The sequence below is a fragment of the Notolepis coatsorum genome (genome assembly GCF_963971535.1).
Source record: "Notolepis coatsorum genome assembly, chromosome: 5".
NCBI classification, from domain to species: Eukaryota; Metazoa; Chordata; class Actinopteri; order Aulopiformes; family Paralepididae; genus Notolepis; species Notolepis coatsorum.
In genome coordinates this window covers 142,823,566-142,844,785 of record NC_140169.1, presented here as the reverse complement: position 1 = coordinate 142,844,785, position 21,220 = coordinate 142,823,566, and the positions used below count along the sequence as shown (strand labels likewise).

Here is a 21,220-nt window from a genome sequence, read left to right as displayed (position 1 = left end):
CAGAAAAGACAGTCAAGGAAAGACGAGCTGAGTGGATTGTTTTCATTTCCCCGCTGACCTCTAGAGGAAACAGGTGTTTTCTACGCTTGGGTCGAAGATCAGAGTGGTGTAGAGAGGGGGGGGGGGGGGGCAGAGAGAGAGAGAGAGGGGGGGGGGCAGAGAGAGAGGGGGGGGGGCAGAGAGAGAGAGAGAGAGGGGGGGGCAGAGAGGGAATAAAGAAATAGTAGAGCCAGAAAGGGAGAGAGAGGGGATAAAGAAATGGTAGAGCTAGAAAGAGAGAGAGAGAGAGAGAGAGAGAGAGAGAGAGAGAGAGAGAGAGAGAGAGAGAGAGAGAGAGAGGGGGGGGGGGGGGGAATAAAGAAATAGTAGAGCTAGAAAGGGAGAGAGAGAGAGAGGGGGATGAAGATAAAGGTGGAGGGTGTTATGGCTACTGCCGTCACCTGGCTCTTTGATTCAGAGTAGTGCAGAAAAGACAGGAAGAACGGGCAAAGTTTGTTTGTTCAAGACGTGTTCAGTGCTGCTTGTACTGTACTGTGTTGTACTGTTGTTGTACTGTGTTGTACTGTACCTTGTATCTTGTACTGTATATTGTATCATGTACTGTACCTTGTATATTGTATCATGTACTGTACCTTGTACTGTATATTGTATCATGTACTGTACCTTGTATCTTGTACTGTACCTTGTATATTGTACTGTATCTTGTACTGTATCTTTTATCTTGTACTGTACCTTGTATCTTGTACTGTACCTTGTATCTTGTACTGTATATTGTATCATGTACTGTACCTTGTATCTTGTACTGTACCTTGTATCTTGTACTGTATATTGTATCATGTACTGTACCTTGTATCTTGTACTGTACCTTGTATCTTGTACTGTATATTGTATCATGTACTGTACCTTGTATCTTGTACTGTACCTTGTATATTGTACTGTATCTTGTACTGTACCTTTTATCTTGTACTGTACCTTGTATCTTGTACTGTACCTTGTATCTTGTACTGTACCTTGTATCTTGTACTGTACCTTGTATCTTGTACTGTACCTTGTATCTTGTACTGCACCACGCTAACTGGGCATCGTTTTACGTGACGTTTGATGGCCGTTCACGACGGTAATGTCTGTAAACATGATAGTTTACTTCCTGTGACGACGGGCCGTGAACGTTTGAATCTTCAGGAACAGCAGCGCTTCAGACGCTCAGATCGACTCGGGGTTCGGTCTGTTTGCGGCGCGGCTCACAGCACGTTGTGAAGCGGCTCACAGAGAGTAGGAGTGTCGACCGACCGTCACCGACCGCCTCGTTAATTATGGTCTGGAACCAAAATATACTGTATGCTTGGTTTGTGGTTCAGCATAATCCTGGTCCTGGGGCAGCCTGGCCTGAAACCCCGCACTGTGTGTGTGTTTCAGTTTCAGTTTATTTAAAAAGGACAGTACACATTAATCAACATTACTGTAAATGTGTGATGACCTTCGCGACTGTAGTCCTTTTGGCAAGATGTTATAAAACCATACACCTAAAGGGCGGCTGGGTGGCGCAGCAGACATTGCGCTCGTCACCAACGCAAGAGACACCGGGTTCGACTCCGGCTGTCGGCGTTGCCTCCGGCTTGGGCCAGCCGTCATACTAACTCAATTGGCGGGGTTTTTAGCGGGTGGAAGTCGATGGGTGGTGATCTGGACGTTGTGGACAGCGACTCCTACAGGTCGGTTGGGGGACGCATGCACAGCAGAGACAGGAAATGGCGGGGGTAGTGTGAGCCTTCCACACGTTACACCTCGCCAATGAGAGTCCACGCTGGCAGGTGAAAAGCTGCCTCCTTGTGTATCGGAGTGGATAAAAAAAAAAAAAAAAACATACACCTAAAATAATAATAATAATAACTGGACTTTGAAGAAGTCTTTATTGGGCATGCAGTGAGTGTGACACACACATGCGATGGGTGGCACACACACAGGAACACACACACATGCAATTTTTGTTGGGTCGCCGATGCGATTGAGTCTCTGCACTTGACCCATCTTGTCATCCTTCCCAAGGGCAGCCGGGAGCAGATAGGGGCGTCGGCGAGGGCCATTTCATGCGTGCACGAGGAGACATAATAATGATAATCTAGCATTGATTTCAGGAAGATTTGATAATCAGGCGAAAAATGACAACGTGATAAGTGCATTCCACTAAAACGCTATTATCGCGTCTTTTCCTGGGATTACTAAGAATCACCAAAACTATACTCATATTCAAAACGGTATAAAACGGAAATGTACTGATGAAAAAACAATCAGTTTTTGCATGTTGACCAGAAACAACTCACTGACAATCGACGGTGTTATTAGACCCATAGCTATAATATAAGATATATTTTAAGCACTCGCAAATTTCGCAGTCTCCCCACTGATTAAAGCGATGGCGTTCTAGCCAGAAGGTAGACAGCGACCCCTGGCGCTGATTGAGTTAAACACAATATTTACAACACAATCCAACATGATAATAGTAAAAGCAATGACAGAATACACAATGAACTGATTAAAAGTGGTCACATGTTTGATTTGTTAATAGCCTTGAGTTTTTTGTAATGGTGTGGTAGGTAGCACAGTGTCTTATTTCAGTTGGTAGGATGTTCCAAAACTGAGTGGCTCTGACTGCAAAACAGGATTGACTGAAGGAGCTAGACCTAACAGCACAGTACAGTGTGTGTGTGTGTGTGTGCATGTGCGTGTTTGTGTGTGTGTGTGTGCGTGTGCGTGTGTGTGTGCGTGTGGGTATGTGCACATGAAACACATTAACACAACTGCTCAGGTGTTCAGGTTTTGTCCAGATGTCAGCAGCCCATTCACCCTCATAAATAGTTCATCCTTGACTCGTCTCGTGTCTATTAGAAGGGAGCATGTCTATGTTCCCCGGGTTCTATGTTCCCCGGGTTCTATGTTCCCCGCTTTGATTGATTGATTGATTGAAAATTTTAGACCACCAGCCCTGATTCCAAACTCTAACCTTAACCAGTTCGAACGAGGGCCGAAGCTTAACCGTTCGAAACAAGGCGGACATTAATAATTAATAAAATAATAAAAATGTATTAAATTTTTTTTTCTTTTTTTAAACTTTGGCCATTCCCCTGGCTCTTTTATACGTTTATCGCATTTATTCTGGTCAAGGATGACCGACAGAAACAGGCTGAAAGGGTTCAGATGGGGGGGAAGACACTCTGGGAAAGGCACGGCTGCAGTCCGAGATTCGAACTCGCTAAACCCCAGATCCGTGACGAGCACGGTTGTCCCCGGCGCCGAAATAGCGCTCGAGGTACGTGGTGAGCTACTGGAGCTCCCTTGTATTACATTTTCAATCTAAGTCAAGTCAAGTCAAGAGTTTTAATTGTCACGGCATACAGGTATACAATGAAATGCGGGTGGTCTTGCCCGCAACGATGTGCAATACAGTGGTACATATAATAGAATCAAAAGAAGAAACAACATTGTGCAGTAACAGGTAGCAGGTAACATGGAGCGACATCTCGGTATCTGTACATAGTTATCTACAGCGCATGTGTGACATGCTAGTTAGCTTTGGTAGTGCAATACACCGTTCCTGTTATTCTAATTTAAAGTGTCCTTTCCTTTGGCCATAAGTGTGCGTGTGTGCGACATGAGTGTGTGCCCGCTCATGTTAAAGTGTTAAGTGGCTGCTCGTGTGTGAGCGTGCACAGTGTGCGTGTCGTGTGTGTGTTCATGTGTGCTTGTGTGTGGACAGTTCAATGTTCTGAGCACTCAATGTACATTGTTCATGGCTCTGATGGCCTGGGGGAAGAAGCTGAGCATAAGCCGCTCTGTCCTAGTAGCTGGGATTTGCAGGCGTCTGCCTGACCTCAGCAGCTGAAACAGGCTGTTATTGGGGTGGTGAGGGTCTTTCATTATCCTGCAGGCTCTGGATTTGCACCTCTTGTTGTATAGAACCTGCAGGGGGGGTAGTGCAATACCCGTGGTACGCTCGGCTGAGCGCACCACTTTCTGTAGGGCCTTCTTGTCCTGTGCCGTGCTGTTTCCATACCAGGCAGTGATGTTTCCGGTCAGGATGCTCTCTACAGCTCCTGAGTAGAAGGACTGGAGTATCTTCCCCGATACTCTGAACTTCCTTAACTGTCTCAGGTGGTAGAGACGCTGTTTCGCCTTCTTTACTACTGTGCCTATGTGTGTTGACCATGACCATGATTAATCAATCAAAGCGGGGAACATAGAACCCGGGGAACATAGGACCCGGGGAACATAGGGATGATCCCTATTAGAATAGCAGCAGACTGAGAAGAAGACCATATGTTATGAGGCCGTGTAGACCTGGGCTCATATTTACCAAGAGTACTAGCAGTACTCATCTAGGATCAGTGCACACAGGTCACACGACGATATATATACACCCAAACAGTCTGTATACCCCTCACTATGAGTTACAGTATGAGCCCAAATCGTATCTCAGATCGGCACTTTAGGTTGCTTGATAAGCACAGGCCCATCAGAAGCTTTGGGATTCACTAAAAACGTGGTATCTCATGCTGCACGTCCAACGGGCAGTTAAGGTGTGTCGTTTACACATGAGATACCATGCTTTTAAGGAGTACCCTGGTAGCTTTGTCTGCCTGATCAAAACCACCTGCCGCTTACCTGCCAGACTGCCCGTGTGTGTGTGTGTGTGTGTGTGTGTGTGTGTGTGTGTGTGTGTGTGTGTGTGTGTGTGTGTGTGTGTGTGTGTGTGTGTGTGTGTGCGTGTGTGTGTGTGTGTGTGTGTGTGTGCGCGTGGTGATGGACTACTGTGAACTGTGGTCGACCGTTACAAAGAAGTGACTGACAAATAGTATTGACCAGATCCTTGAACCTTGTCTGTGTGTGTGTGTGTGTGTGTGTGTGTGTGTGTGGGGGAGAATGGAAGGAGTGAGTGGGTGAGTGAGTGAGTGAGTGAGTGGGTGAGTGAGTGAATGAGTGGGTGAGTGAGTGAACGAGGAGACGGCTGATCTCATTAAACTCAACGTCGGCCGAACTGAAAGTTTCCATACCAATGTGCGTTCATGTGCTACACAGTGACGTGATGACCTTTCCTCTAGACTGGTAAATGTAGTTCTGTATGACTCCGGGGGCCTCTGGTAAATGTAGTTCTGTATGACTCCGGGTGCCTCTGGTAAATGTAGTTCTGTATGACTCCGGGGGCCTCTGGTAAATGTAGTTCTGTATGACTCCGGGGGCCTCTGGTAAATGTAGTTCTGTATAACTCCGGGGGCCTCTGGTAAATGTAGTTCTGTATGACTCCGGGGGCCTCTGGTAAATGTAGTTCTGTATGACTCCGGGGGCCTCTGGTAAATGTAGTTCTGTATAACTCCGGTAAATGTAGTTCTGTATAACTCCGGGGGCCTCTGGTAAATGTAGTTCTGTATGACTCCGGGGGCCTCTGGTAAATGTAGTTCTGTATGACTCCGGGGGCCTCTGGTAAATGTAGTTCTGTATGACTCCGGGGGCCTCTGGTAAATGTAGTTCTGTATGACTCCGGGGGCCTCTGGTAAATGTAGTTCTGTATGACTCCGGGGGCCTCTGGTAAATGTAGTTTCTGTATGACTCCGGGGGCCTCTGGTAAATGTAGTTCTGTATGACTCCGGGTGCCTCTGGTAAATGTAGTTTCTGTATGACTCCGGGGGCCTCTGGTAAATGTAGTTCTGTATGACTCCGGGGGCCTCTGGTAAATGTAGTTCTGTATAACTCCGGGGGCCTCTGGTAAATGTAGTTCTGTATGACTCCGGGGGCCTCTGGTAAATGTAGTTCTGTATGACTCCGGGGGCCTCTGGTAAATGTAGTTCTGTATAACTCCGGGGGCCTCTGGTAAATGTAGTTCTGTATAACTCCGGGGGCCTCTGGTAAATGTAGTTCTGTATAACTCCGGGGGCCTCTGGTAAATGTAGTTCTGTATGACTCCGGGTGCCTCTGGTAAATGTAGTTCTGTATGACTCCGGGTGCCTCTGGTAAATGTAGTTCTGTATGACTCCGGGGGCCTCTGGTAAATGTAGTTTCTGTATGACTCCGGGGGCCTCTGGTAAATGTAGTTCTGTATGACTCCGGGGGCCTCTGGTAAATGTAGTTTCTGTATGACTCCGGGGGCCTCTGGTAAATGTAGTTCTGTATGACTCCGGGTGCCTCTGGTAAATGTAGTTCTGTATGACTCCGGGGGCCTCTGGTAAATGTAGTTCTGTATGACTCCGGGGGCCTCTGGTAAATGTAGTTCTGTATGACTCCGGGGGCCTCTGGTAAATGTAGTTCTGTATAACTCCGGGGGCCTCTGGTAAATGTAGTTCTGTATGACTCCGGGGGCCTCTGGTAAATGTAGTTCTGTATAACTCCGGGTGCCTCTGGTAAATGTAGTTCTGTATGACTCCGGGGGCCTCTGGTAAATGTAGTTCTGTATGACTCCGGGGGCCTCTGGTAAATGTAGTTCTGTATGACTCCGGGGGCCTCTGGTAAATGTAGTTCTGTATGACTCCGGGGGCCTCTGGTAAATGTAGTTCTGTATGACTCCGTTGGCCTCTGGTAAATGTAGTTTCTGTATGACTCCGGGGGCCTCTGGTAAATGTAGTTCTGTATGACTGGGGGCCTCTGGTTGGTCCAGACTGGTAAGTGGGCTCATCTCCAGTGCAAAGTGCCAGGTGTGGAGCTCAGGCTCCCGGTAATTGCAGCCGTCTGCTACCGTGCAGGTTCAGAGTTGCGGAGATGACGATGCTAATTCAATAGTGGCTGTGTTTAGAAGTGTAATTATGATCCCATATGCTGTGTGTGGATATAACACACACACACACACACACACATTGATGCACATGCACACACACACACACACACATTGATGCACGTGCACACATTCACACATTGATGCACGTCACGTGCACACACAAACACACGCATTGATACACGTACACACACATTGATGCACGTGCACACACACACACACACATTGATGCACGTGCACACACATACACACACGCGGTGACTCGTACTGCCTCCAGTCGCAGGGCTAATATGTTAGCAGGGAGAATTTGACTTGGGCTTTGGACCACGAGAGAGAGAGATACAGGGAGAGAGAGAGAGAGAGAGATATACAGGGAGAGAGAGAGATAGAGAGATACAGTGAGAGAGATATTCAGTGAGAGATAGATAGAGAGATACAGTGAGAGAGAGGTGGACATAGAGAGATAAAGAGAGAGAGATAGAGATATAGGGAGAAAACGGGAAGAACGCCACGACAGCTCAAACGTTTTGTTTGTTTGTTCACGAATGACTGAGATATGTCTGAGCAGCGTAGGTACAGTCATGAGCAGCGTAGGTAACACACAGACACAGTGACACACCATGTCTACAAATAACAGTAGAGAAGGAAGTGGTTCAGTTTGATTCGTTGGGGAAGTGACACACCGCAAAACCAAAATCACGTTTGTGCAAGAAACACTATTATCGCTGCTGAATTTCAACACGTTGATTTGACTTGTGTGAATCACCCCGCGGGGCCCTTCTGAACGAGATCCCACTGAGTTTATTTAACCTTTATTTAACCAGGCAGGTCAATTAACAGGGAAACAACAACCAAATAAAATGACAACGTATGTAATACAGACAAATTACAGTTAAAAGGCTGGAGTACGTGTGTGTAAAGAACTCTGCGATAGAGTCCTTAAAGGTAGCGAGGGGGATCAATTTGTCCATTTTAAAAGCCTTTAGCATCTCGTTCCAACTCCTGGGAGCAGCACATTGGAAGGAGGATAGACCAAAGGAGGTGTTAACAACACGGGGAACATCTAGCGAGATATGGTGAGGAGCTGTGTGTCATAGGGAGTAGATGACCATTTTAACAAGTGTATCAAATAAGGAGGGGGTCAGACCAAGGAGGGTTTTGTAAACGAGTGTAAGCCAATGGATTTCTCGTTGAGTGTAATGATGGCCAATTGACAGGTGGCCACCGGCACTGTGGACAGTTCAGTTCATATCTGTGGACAGTTCAGTTCATATCTGTGGACAGTTCAGTTCATATCTTCTGTGGACAGTTCAGTTCATATCTGTGGACAGTTCAGTTCATATCTGTGGACAGTTCAGTCCATATCTGTGGACAGTTCAGTTCATATCTGTGGACAGTTCAGTTCATATCTGTGGACAGTTCAGTCCATATCTGTGGACAGTTCAGTTCATATCTGTGGACAGTTCAGTTCATATCTGTGGACAGTTCAGTCCATATCTGTGAACAGTTCAGTCCATATCTGTGCACAGTTCAGTTCATATCTGTGAACAGTTCAGTTCATATCTGTGGACAGTTCAGTCCATATCTGTGGACAGTTCAGTTCATATCTGTGGACAGTTCAGTCCATATCTGTGAACAGTTCAGTCCATATCTGTGCACAGTTCAGTTAATATCTGTGAACAGTTCAGTTCATATCTGTGGACAGTTCAGTCCATATCTGTGGACAGTTCAGTTCATATCTGTGAACAGTTCAGTCCATATCTGTGCACAGTTCAGTTCATATCTGTGGACAGTTCAGTCCATATCTGTGGACAGTTCAATCCATATCTGTGGACAGTTCAGTCCATATCTGTGGACAGTTCAGTCCATATCTCTGGACACGTCTCTCCCAAACCTATAAGGAATCTGAGACGAGGCTTTAGGCACAATGCTTTATGCTAATGATTAAGTACCTGGGAAGTTGTTGTTGTTGTGGTTCCTCAACCCTAGCAGCAGCATCCAATAATATAAATAAAATAAAATTTGCATAGAATAAGATAAAATATTACTAAAATAAAGATGACTATATACAGTTCTAAAAAGTGTGCAGGGCAGATAACAGGATAGATATGACTACTTCTGATGGCGCGACCGAAGTCAGTCGCCGTTGGTTTTGCTCCGCAGCGATTGTGCGCATTTTTAGTTATTGTGTTTCTTTTTAATTTTTTTTTTTTTTTTTTATAAAAACCACACTGGCATCCCGCATTTCACTGTATGCCCTGGTATGTATGTGACAAACAAACCTCTTGATATTATACAAATGTGTTTATTTAAATTTGTATAATATCTATCCTGTCATATTTGATCTTATTCTATGCTAATTCTATTTTATTTATATTTTTGGATGCTGCTATGGTTGAGGAACCACAACAAAGTGAATTTCACTCCTTCTTTGCTGTAAAGTACTGAATGACGTGACAATAAAAGGAATCTGAATCTGAAAGTGATACGTGTGACGTGTGATAATAACAAACCGTTAATTAACGTGAAGTTACTCCAGTCTCAGACCCGTGTCGGCGCGTAGAACTAGAGGAAGATAGCGGCTCACAGCCCCAGCCTTCTCACGGACGCCACTGAGCACTGAGAGAGACCACGCTGCGGGGGGGGGGAAGCCATTTTCCAACGCATCCATGGAGACACTGACCCATCCTCAAGATTCAAGAGTTTATTCATCACATACATACCAGGGCATACAGTGAAATGCGGTTGGCCATGCCCGCTACGATTGTGCAAAAATACAATAGTAATAATAGTAAATAGTAATAAAATAAGTAGGGATAGACATGTTAATAAATCACTTTAAAGGCACTGGGTCCTATGTACACTATGTCCTATGTTTTACTTGCCGTTACTAACTATACTATGCAATAATCACAACAAGTTCTTTCCTTAAAGTGTCCTTTTTTCCCTTCCTTTAAAGTGTCCTTTTCTTGTGTGTTTAGTGACCTATGGTGCGTTTGTGTGAGCGAGTGCAGAATGTTGTGTTGTGTGTGTGTGTATGTTCATGTGTGCTTGTGAAACCGGTCTCATTTGACATGCCCTGAGTGGGAGTCGAACCCCGGTCTCCCGCACCGCGGGTGACATCGCAGACCACTATACCAAGAGGTGAATTCACTTCTAAGTAATGGGTCTGGATGCCTTTTAAGGGGAGTGAGTTTACTTGCAGTACCGCTACGTGCCACAGTCACTTCACAGCACATGAAGTCCATCGTGAGTGACTGTGGATATACTCACGGACCTCCGTTACACTTGTGTGTGGAGAGATCAGTGTCAAATCCTTATTATTATTATAATTATTGAAGGACTTTTGGACCATGGTGATGTAATGTCTAGACATGCTGCTGCTTCCACTCTTAAACCCCTAGGCTCGGCCTGTCACTCTGCCCTCCTGGTGACAGGTCTCCTGTACGATACGGTTGCTTGGTCTTCTCTTAGAGGCGTAATAATCACTGGTATATGTTTATTTACAAAGCCCTTATTGGTAAACAACCTCCTTATATCACCATGTTGCTGGATTGGAATCTTGGACTCTGTCCGACTCAAATGATCCTCCAGCTTGTTCTGAGCTGAAGACCTGCCTTCTCTGTTGATGCTCCTGACTGTAATGGGGAACATCCTTCATCAAGATTAATACTCCCAACTCCCAACCTATGTGCAGTTTAATTTCTTTGATTCTTTGTTTTTATCTTGTATTGGTGATAAGGTGACCCCCCCCCCCCCCATTGAAAAAAATTAAATCTGGTTGTGTTACTACTTTAAATTTGAAGTTTATTTGTTGGAAATGAGAGCCCGTTTTACAAGTGGTGAATAAAGGTTTGTGTTATTATTATTATTATTATTATTATTATTATTATTATTATTAATTATTATTATTATTCTAGATTATTGCAGGTAAATCCTTCCAGAATGACTAAACTATCCATTTTACTCTGAAAATCCCATTTTTCTACCTGCTTACCTCTAATTTCAATTGAACCATCGGTTAAATAATATTTGCGCCCTGCAAGACCAGCCTATTTCATTCAGAAACACATCAAAACAATCGCTATGCTATTCCATGGCGGGCAAGGTGCCAGACATTTCTTTTGGCAAGAGGAATTGCCAAAGGAAAAACACTAGCATTACTAATAAATGCTCATACCTTTTACTGCCAGTATCTCAAAAACCAAAACACTTGCAAGTGCTTTTTGGATAGATTGAAATTACTCACAGAGTCTGTAACAACAAAAATCAGACAGGCTTCTTTAAATGGGTGCAATAACCCTTAACTTTTTCACTACCACACTACAGGAGGTTAACCTTTTCACTACCATACTACAGACGGTTAAGGGTTAACACGTTGTCGCGTGGCATCGAAAGGGTTAACGTTCTTGTATCGTCGCAGTGAAAGGGTTAACGTCCTGTAGTGTCGACAGTGAAAGGGTTAACGCGTTGTCGTGCGGCAGTGAAAGGGTTAAACGGCAACGCTCTTGTATCGTCGCAGTGAAAGGGTTAACCCAGAAACCAGACTCACCCCTCCCCCCCCCACGCTCCACATCCCCGACTCCAGCTCATTAAGTGACTCGTATGCTTAGTCCCACTGCAGGGCCCTGAGGGCCGTCTGCATAGTGTACACGCTGGACGGATATGAGACCAGTTATGTGTCCTATATGATTCTGACCAGGGCTGGAATGTGATGCAAGCTAGTCGTTATGTTCCAGGAAGAAGAAGGGGGGGGGGGGGGGGGCGTGTGGATTTTTTTTTTAGAAATGTAATGTCTGCTCAGTGTACAATATTGGCAGGATTCTTTTTAACCCTTATTTTCATGGTTTTCTGAACGGGTGGGGGGGAAATAGGATGGCTTAAAACATCTGGTCTGTGCCGAGTTAAAAAGGGGAATGACAACCATTCCCCTTAAAGGATCAAATAATTCAGGAGTACAGTTTTGAGTAAAACATCAAACATTTGTTTTTTTTCTTTAAAAAAAAAAAAATTATATCTTGCAGCATATTTTACGTTTTTCTTTCTTATATTAAAATATATTTAGTTTTTAAGAATTTGTAAAGAATAGGCTAAAATAAGCATGCGCTTCAGCCTATTCCTTTTTTTCGGTCGTTGATTTTGGATTTTGTGTGCGAGCTTGCCTTGAATATGTACATTTGTGATTTTCTATTTATTCTTTTGCAAGTCCACACGGGTGTGTTTGATTCGTCTGTAAACAAGACCGTAAAATAAACTTCATTCATTCATTTTGAGAATCCACACAGCGTGCGCTTGTTCCCGTGGCCTGAGACGGTCAACATTAGTGAACATGCACCACTCTCTCCTAAAACTAGAAAGCAGAGAGGGAACCCTCACATGGCCCGTGTCCTGGAAGTACCGTCTCGTCTGGGGCTGACCCATGGACATGTGTCTCCTGGAAGTACCGTCTCGTCTGGGGCTGACCCATGGACATGTCTCCTGGAAGTACCGTCTCGTCTGGGGCTGACCCATGGACATGTGTCTCCTGGAAGTACCGTCTCGTCTGGGGCTGACCCATGGACGTGTGTCCTGGAAGTACCGTCTCGTCTGGGGCTGACCCATGGACATGTGTCCTGGAAGTACCGTCTCGTCTGGGGCTGACCCATGGACATGTGTCCTGGAAGTACCGTCTCGGCTGGGGCTGACCCATGATGGACATGTGTCTCCTGGAAGTAACGTCTCGGCTGGGGCTGACCCATGGACATGTGTCCTGGAAGTACCGTCTCGTCTGGGGCTGACCCATGGACATGTGTCTCCTGGAAGTACCGTCTCGTCTGGGGCTGACCCATGGACATGTGTCTCCTGGAAGTACCGTCTCGTCTGGGGCTGACCCATGGACGTGTGTCCTGGAAGTACCGTCTCGTCTGGGGCTGACCCATGGACATGTGTCTCCTGGAAGTACCGTCTCGTCTGGGGCTGACCCATGGACATGTCTCCTGGAAGTACCGTCTCGTCTGGGGCTGACCCATGGACATGTCTCTCCTGGAAGTACTGTCTCGTCTGGGGCTGACCCATGGACGTGTGTCCTGGAAGTACCGTCTCGTCTGGGGCTGACCCATGATGGACATGTCTCCTGGAAGTACCGTCTCGTCTGGGGCTGACCCATGGACATGTGTCTCCTGGAAGTACCGTCTCGTCTGGGGCTGACCCGTGGACGTGCGTCTCCTGGAAGTACCGTCTCGTCTGGGGCTGACCCATGGACAATGAGTTACGGTCCTTGGGGTTCCAATAATGTTTAGTGAGCCATCAGCTCTTACACCAACATGGGGTTCATAATATTCTGGTTGACCTGGAAGCAATACTAAAATATAAACCTCATATTGTTAGCAATACTAAAATATAAACCTTGTATTGTTAGCAATACTAAAATATAAACCTCATATTGTTAGCAATACTAAAATATAAACCTTGTATTGTTAGCAATACTAAAATATAAACCTCGTATCGTTAGCAATACTAAAATATAAAACCTTGCATTGTTAGCAATACTAAAATATAAACCTTGTATTGTTAGCAATACTAAAATATAAAACCTCATATTGTTAGCAATACTAAAATATAAACCTCATATTGTTAGCAATACTAAAATATAAAACCTCATATTGTTAGCAATACTAAAATATAAACCTTGTATTGTTAGCAATACTAAAATATAAACCTCATTGTTAGCAATACTAAAATATAAACCTTGTATTGTTAGCAATACTAAAATATAAACCTCATTGTTAGCAGTACTAAAATATAAAACCTCATATTGTTAGCAATACTAAAATATAAAACCTCATATTGTTAGCAATACTAAAATATAAACCTCACATTGATTGTGAGAACCAGTAAAGAAAACCAGAGCCCCATTCATTATCTATGGAGCAGAGCCAGATTTTTACATGCGATTTGTAGCTTCAGGAGAGAGCAGTACATGTTCTCAAATATCACAAACATCACCTCAACTGTCCTGGGCCACAGGGATAACGTGAGAATCCTTAAAAAAACGGGTGGCATTCTCCTTTAAACACTCGGTTCAGATGATAACGAGGATGTTCGGATGGGCAGCGAAGAGTTAAACATCAGGTCTGTAAATCCAGCCTATATGGTCCTATGAGCTCAGAGACCAGACCAGACCAGCCCAGGTCACATGATCACAGCCAGACACAGCCCAGAGAGCTCTGTAGGCGCCAGGCAGCCAGGAGACAATGAAACAGGTGTGCCCCGCACCCCACCCCACCCCTTTCAATAGGGAGCCCATTTTAGATAGTATTAATTTCATTTTACGCTGTGTGTGTGTGTGTGTGTGTGAAGAACAGAACAAACCAGACAATGGTGTTTAAAATGACTTTGTTTTTAATCATACGGTACAACATCTTCCATACGGGGAACTGAGGCGTGTGGCGACGTGAACAGGGAGGGGGGAGAGAGAGAGAGAGATAGAAGAGAGAGAGAGAGAGAGAGAGAAGAGAGAGAACACTGCAACATATAATGCTGGCTCTTCCAACTTTAAATAAAAAATAAAATAAAAAAATTGCAATTTTCCTAGACTTTTATAAAAGTATACTCGCTCAGCGTGAGTTTTGTGGTTTATGCACTTTATATGTAGACTAGTAAAGTACATGTAGACTTTACATCACAATATATCACGTATCACACACACAATATCACCGTATAGATACTGCACGCTTTACCGCCACTGCGCAGTGTGGCCTTATGGGTAGGCTATTATATCAAGCTAAGTCAGCAACGTTTCCTTAAAGAGCACAGGGCTGTGTCTCCCAAAACAAAAGACAATGTCATCCAGGACTTGCTGTTACAGAACATTAGATAGGGACGCACCGATACACACCCCCCTCTCCCTTACACTGATCCAGAGTCAGTTGATGCCTTGCACTGATCACATCCATTATAGTAACAGAACATTAGATAGGGACGCACCGATACACCCCCCCCCCTCTCCCTTACACTGATCCAGAGTCAGTTGATACCTTGCACTGATCACATCCATTATAGTAACAGAACATTAGATAGGGACGCACCGATACACCCCCCCCCCCCCTCTCCCTTACACTGATCCAGAGTCAGTTGATACCATATACTGATCACATCATTATAATAACAAAACATTGTAGTCACTGGGCATTTTTCTTCATTAGAGAAGAAAAATTCAATCCAATATCTATATACTGTAAAAAGGTGAAAAATCATGTTGCGTTGCCTTGATTTCCGACGTGTTACACATAAAACCAGCCGTTGCGTTGCCTTGATTTCTGACATGTTACACACATAGCCCATGGTATCAGAAAAGTTCTGGTACCGATAAGCCCGGTTTAAGCCTGGTTTTTGTGTCCCATCTGGTCTCCCAGCCTCGTGGGTATCGGTGCGTCCCCTAAGTATCAGAGCTTCCAGTAACAGGCCGAGAGACCTTTCTGTAAAAAAAACACACAACGACACAATATGGCACATGAATCCGGACGGGTGAGCGCGAGAACAGTGTAAACACAGTGAGCGTTAACTCTTTCACTGCCACACGGCAGCTAATGATGCTAATGATGGAGCATCGCCCGTCGGTTGTGTGATAGTAAAGGGCTAACCTTCTGTATCGTCGCAGCGAAAAGGGTTAACCGGCTGTCGTGTGGCAGTGAAAGGGTTAATTAATGAGTGGGTCCATAATTGTACAAGAAACACGTTTGAGGCACTTGGGTCAATGAACGCGTCCCAAACACTGTTCTGATTGCACTGCATGTGACATTATAATTTTTTTTGTCTTTTTAGTTTTAGTTTTAGTTTTTTTTTAAATACAGGTTTTTGGACAATATCCATCACTTTTATAAGATATAGAGTCTCTCTTGAGAAGAACGTCTCTCTTTATGGTCAGCATGGACTCTCTGCGGAGGGGTTGGTGTTCATGGCGAGGGCAGCGGGCACATGGGCGTCCGTCTTTGGCACGTTAGACTCCAAGACGGAATTGCACTTGACTTTCAACGTCCTGAAACAGAAGGGTTTCTTGGGCGCGGCGGACGACGTCCTCTCCTTCTTAGAGTTCCGCTTGCTGCTGGTCTTCCGGACGTCCTTCTGCGCGACGTCCGGCGTTTCGCAACAAGCGTCCTCCTTCTGCTGCGCGGCCGGCGTGTTGTGATCGCCGTGCGCCCCACCATCCCCCGCCGCCCTCCGTCTGTCGTGGCCGGCTGCCGCGGCGGCGTGCGCGCAGGAGGCCGAGGGCGGCGGAGGGGCGGCGGCGGCGCGGGAGCCCGGGGTACAGGACCCTAGTTCCGCCTGAGCCGGGGGGGCGCCGACGTCGCCGGGGCCGAGAAGAAGACCGGACCTCGCTTCTGCGCCGGGGGGCGGGTCCTGGCCGTGAGCCGGGGTGGCGGTCCGCTGGAGGGGGGCAGTGTGGACACAGTAGTTCCTGAGGTGGCAGCAGGCGTGGGGGGCGGGACCCTGTCTGGGGGGGGGGGCCGCCGCCCGGCCCTGGGAGCAGCAGTGGTGGAAATGCCCCGGGGGGCAGTGGACGTAGTGCATGCGGCACTCCATGGGCTTGTAGACGACGGGCTCCAGAGCTGGGCTTTGTTTGCTCTGGTGATTGCCCGAGACGGGGTACAGCTGGGGGGTGGAGGGGCACCCGGGGGAGTCTTGGGGGGGCCGGGAGGTCCACTGCTGAGACACGTGAGGAGAAGGAGGGTCTCCACACGTGCAGCTGGTGTTTTGAGAGTACTGGCATCGCGACGGCGAACCCAGTGTGGCTACCGGCCCGTTCTCAGGGCCTGTTCTTCCAGACTCCGCCTTGTTCTTAAAAGGGCTGTGTGAACAGGGGGGCGCGGCGGGGGGAGAGGTTATTCCGTTATACAGCTGGGCGCACGTCTCCTGCTCGCCGGCGGGCTTGTCGTGGCTCCCGGGGCTGGAGGCCAGGGGCTCCGACTCGTGGCTCCTGGGGCTGGAGGCCAGGGGCTCCGACTCGTGGCTCCTGGGGCTGGAGGCCAGGGGCTCCAACTCGTGGCTCCTGGGGCTGGAGGCCAGGGGCTCCAACTCGTGGCTCCTGGGGCTGGAGGCCAGGGGCTCCAACTCGTGGCTCCTGGGGCTGGAGGCCAGGGGCTCCAACTGGTGGCTCCTGGGGCTGGAGGCCAGGGGCTCCAACTCGTGGCTCCTGGGGCTGGAGGCCAGGGGCTCCGACTCGTGGCTCCTGGGGCTGGAGGCCAGGGGCTCCGACTCGTGGCTCCCGGGGCCGGATGCCAGGGGCTCCAACTCGTAACGCTCCGCCTCCCCGGCGCCGCTCTCCAGCCGGTACTTCCCCGCGGCGCCGGAGCTCTTCTTCTTCCCCAGGGAGCTCTTCTTCTTCCCCAGGCCCGGGGGCACCTTGGCCGTGCCCTCGCTGAAGGCCTGGCACTGGAGCTTCTTGGGCAGCGGGACCTGGCCGCAGGTGCCCTGGGGCCCCAGGCAGCGGCACATGCACTGGAAGAAGAAGGTGGCGAAGGCCCAGCTGACGCACATGATCAGCATCATGAAGGTGCCCAGCTGCGTGTACGCCAGCACCGTGGAGGGCATCATCATGGCGCCCGCCACGAAGGTGGTCAGCGCCGCCATGGCGATGGCCGAGCCCATGCGCCCGAGGGAGAACACCACCTTGCCCTCGCGGTCGGGCTCCGGGGCCAGCCGGTAGGCCACGCCGTAGTGCACGGTGAAGTCCACCGACAGGCCCACGGCCACGGAGATGGTGACGGACTCCAGCACGTTGAGCTCCCAGCCCAGGAGCACCAGGGAGCCCACGGTGACGAAGATGGTGCCGGCGATGGAGAGGATGGCGTACAAGCTGATGATGATGTTCCAGGTGGTCAGCAGCATGACGCTGAAGGCCACGGCCACCGACAGCGCCATGGCGACCAGCGTGCCGTCCGACAGGCTGTCCTGCAGGTCGAAGAACTCCAGGTTGCTGATGAACCAGCCGTGGCTGAGGCCCGCCGGGGCGTGGACCAGCTCCTCGGTGATCCAGGTGTCCACCTGATAAAACACCACAGCAAGGAAGGAAGCACACGTCACTGCCACGTTCACATGTCGTACGGTTTGACTTTAAGACAACCTACTGTTAGTGTAGTGACAGTGGATACAGTAGAGATATATATATATACGGTACATGATTCGACATGGATCGACCCGTGTGAAATATAATTTGGGATGCACTGGATTAATGCAGTTAAAGCTTAATTTGCCAAATACAGAGTACTGATTTGATCCAATGCTTTTAATGAAGAGTATTATTAGACCAATACTTTCAGGTCACTGTAAAAACAAGTGATATGATCCATATGTCTCCATTAGAGAGATGTGTTATCCTTCTATGTGCTAAAAATGGAAGTTATGTGGAAGTTCCCTTTAAGGCCCTTTGTTCACAACTCCCCCCTGTATCCTCCTTTCCTCTCCCCTCACCTGGTCATCCCTCCCCCCTTTATCCTCCTTTCCTTACCCCTCACCTGGTCATCCCTCCCCCTTTATCCTCCTTTCCTCACCCCTCACCTGGTCATCCCTCACCCTTTATCCTCCTTTCCTCACCCCTCACCTGGTCATCCCTCCCCCTGTATCCTCCTTTCCTCTCCCCTCACCTGGTCACCCCCCCCCCACCCTGTATCCTCCTTTCCTCACCCCTCACCTGGTCAACCCTCCCCCTGTATCCTCCTTTCGTCACCCCTCACCTGGTCGCGTGAATATTAAAGGCAACCAACTTGTGTTCAGCTTTTCGTTCAGCGTTTCTCTGATTGGCCACACGGCCAATCAATCAATCCACTAGCACGCGGCCTTGCGGCAAGAGAGACAAGAGAGACGCGGCAGAGTGGCTGCGCATGCGCATATATGTATGTATATATATATGTATAAACATATCTACTAGAAACACTGGTGTTCTGTTGTGCGACTGTGCTAAACTCTTCCACCACATGACCGACATTTGACATACAGTAGTACACCTCCTATCTATGTTGGGATTATGTTTGGTCATGACAAAACAATAAAAATCGCTACTGTTAGTAAGCTGCCACCACCCACTTCAATGACAGAGCTCTCATATTTGCGAATGCATAAACTATATCTTAAATTATGGCTATGTGTCTAATATGGCTGTCGCGAAGTCATTGATAAGCGACAGCCATATTAGACACATAGCCATAATTTAAGATATAGTTTATGCATTCGCAAAATATGAGAGCGCTTGTCATTGAAGGGCTTCCTACAACGGAGGAACGGCCGCTGCTGCTGCTGGAGCTGAACCGAGTCAAGCCGCGGGCGGCACACGCAAGCCGGGGAAAAAACAACCGCGTCGCCCCGCTGGCTCTTCAGCAAGGAGCCTCCACAGCTCCAGTTAACCTAATTTATACCGTAATGAATCATTAAAAAATATACCGTTAACTGGAATATGTTGTTTCTTTACACATATGTTGGATTATGTAATTGGGTTTTCATGACAAAACAATAAAAATCGCTACTTTACATCAGGGTGAACGCTGAACCGAGTCAAGCCGCGGGCGGCGCACAAGCCGGGGAAAAAACAACCGCGTCGCCCCGCTGGCTCTTCAGCAAGAAGCCTCCACAGCTCCAGTTAACCTAATTTATACCGTAATGAATCATTAAAAAATATACCGTTAACTGGAATATGTTGTTTCTTTACACATATGTTGGATTATGTAATTGGGTTGTCATGACAAAACAATAAAAATCGCTACTTTACATCAGGGTGAACGCTGTTACACTGCCACCACCCACTTCAATGACAGAGCTCTCATATTTGCGAATGCATAAACTATATCTTAAATTATGGCTATGTGTCTAATATGGCTGTCGCGAAGTCATTGATAAGCGACAGCCATATTAGACACATAGCCATAATTTAAGATATAGTTTATGCATTCGCAAAATATGAGAGCGCGGTCATTGAAGGGCTTCGTTCTACAACGGAGGAACGGCCGCTGCTGCTGGAGCTGGACCGAGTAGAGCCGGCGGCGGTGCACGTTAGCCGGGGACAAACCACCGCATCGCCCCGCTGACGTTAAAAACGCGAAATAACGTTACTGATGTACAGTGACACCCAGAGTTTCTAGTTACAGTAGTGACGCGTGACTCGAGATAGTCCTAACACTGTAACAGTGTTTATTATTAAGAGTCAGATAGTCCTAACAGTGTTTATAGTCCTAACACAGTGTTTATTAGTAAGAGTCAGATAGTCCTAACAGTGTTTATTATTAAGAGTCAGACAGTCGTAACAGTGTTTATTATTGCGAGTCCTAACAGTGTTTATTATTTCATAACTGTATAAAAACGCGAAACATAATAATCAGTCAGCAGCGCTCCACTGCTACCGCAGCCCAACACAAGTGCGTTGGAACAGCAGCCCAACACTACACAAGTTGGTTGCCCGCGCTGCCGCGCTTGCTCTTTGGATTTCATTTGGGACGTGGGACGGCTGCGCTTGCCTGCGCGTGGGGGCGGGGGGGCGTGGCCAATCAGAGAAAAGCCGAACACAAGTTGGTTGCCTTTAATATTCACGCCACCTGCGGTCACCCCCCCCCCCCCCCCCTGTATCCTCCTTTCGTCACCCCTCACCTGGTCACCCCCCCCCCCCCCCCCCACCCTGTATCCTCCTTTCCTCACCCCTCACCTGGTCAACCCTCCCCCTGTATCCTCCTTTCCTCACCCCTCACCTGGTCATCCCTCTCCCGCCTCCTATTCTCCCAGATGGCTTAAAAGACAAACGACAAACCCACAGAATGAGGGGGGGGGGGGGGGCTTGATCCAGCCTCCTGGCCAGATAGAGAAAGTCAAGTCCTCGACTGAACTTCTAAACCTAAATTGTATTTGATTAGTAATGTTTTAACAATAAATTGTATCAATCGTGAAGATTTGAACAACGTGCAATTATTAACCTCCGCCACAGTTCCTAAATCCACTAACTCCGACACCTTGTTTTAAGCCCATTATGATGAGATACTAGCGTCGGCGAATAAAAAGTTTAAAAGTGAATCCGTATCCCCACCTCGCGGTAGAACTGGTACATCTTCTCGTAGGCCAGCGTGAACAGGTAGGTGCTCTGGAACTCCAGGACGATGGCTCGGATGGTGTCGTTGATGTCGAAGCGCGGCCCCGGCGTCTTGCTGTCCAGGTGGTAGACGGTGCTCCTGTCCAGCTCCATGATGGCCCTCTTGATGCACAGCTCGAACACCTCCTGCTTGTAGGGGAAGGTGGACTGGCTGCAGCAGGGGTAGACGGAAGCCTCCTCGCAGTCCTGGTTCTCCATCCACTGAGAAAGAGAAAAGAACTCCGGATAAACTCTATGGGTCCTGATGGGAGGAAAACGCGGTGTCCGGACAGCCGCAAATCAAGGGCTCCCATTACAAATGGCTATAAAATATAGTTTGTAATGATTCCAGATTCTCAAAAATGCTAGTGATTTTTTTT

General features: G+C 47.6%; 1 protein-coding gene across 2 annotated transcripts in view; it reads right to left on the bottom strand.

The window, feature by feature from the left end:
- Nucleotides 1–14,854: 14,854 nt before the first annotated feature.
- disp1 (dispatched homolog 1) overlaps nt 14,855–21,220 on the bottom strand; it is a 112,790-nt gene continuing 106,424 nt past the window's right edge. For both annotated transcript variants that reach the window (XM_084314810.1, XM_084314809.1), the window contains exons 9-10: nt 20,799–21,062; nt 14,855–17,779 (exon numbers count right to left, since the gene is read on the bottom strand). In XM_084314810.1, the coding sequence (XP_084170936.1) occupies nt 15,659–17,779; nt 20,799–21,062 (2,385 nt within the window). In that variant the 3' untranslated portion in view covers nt 14,855–15,658. The remainder of the gene's footprint in view (nt 17,780–20,798; nt 21,063–21,220) is intronic.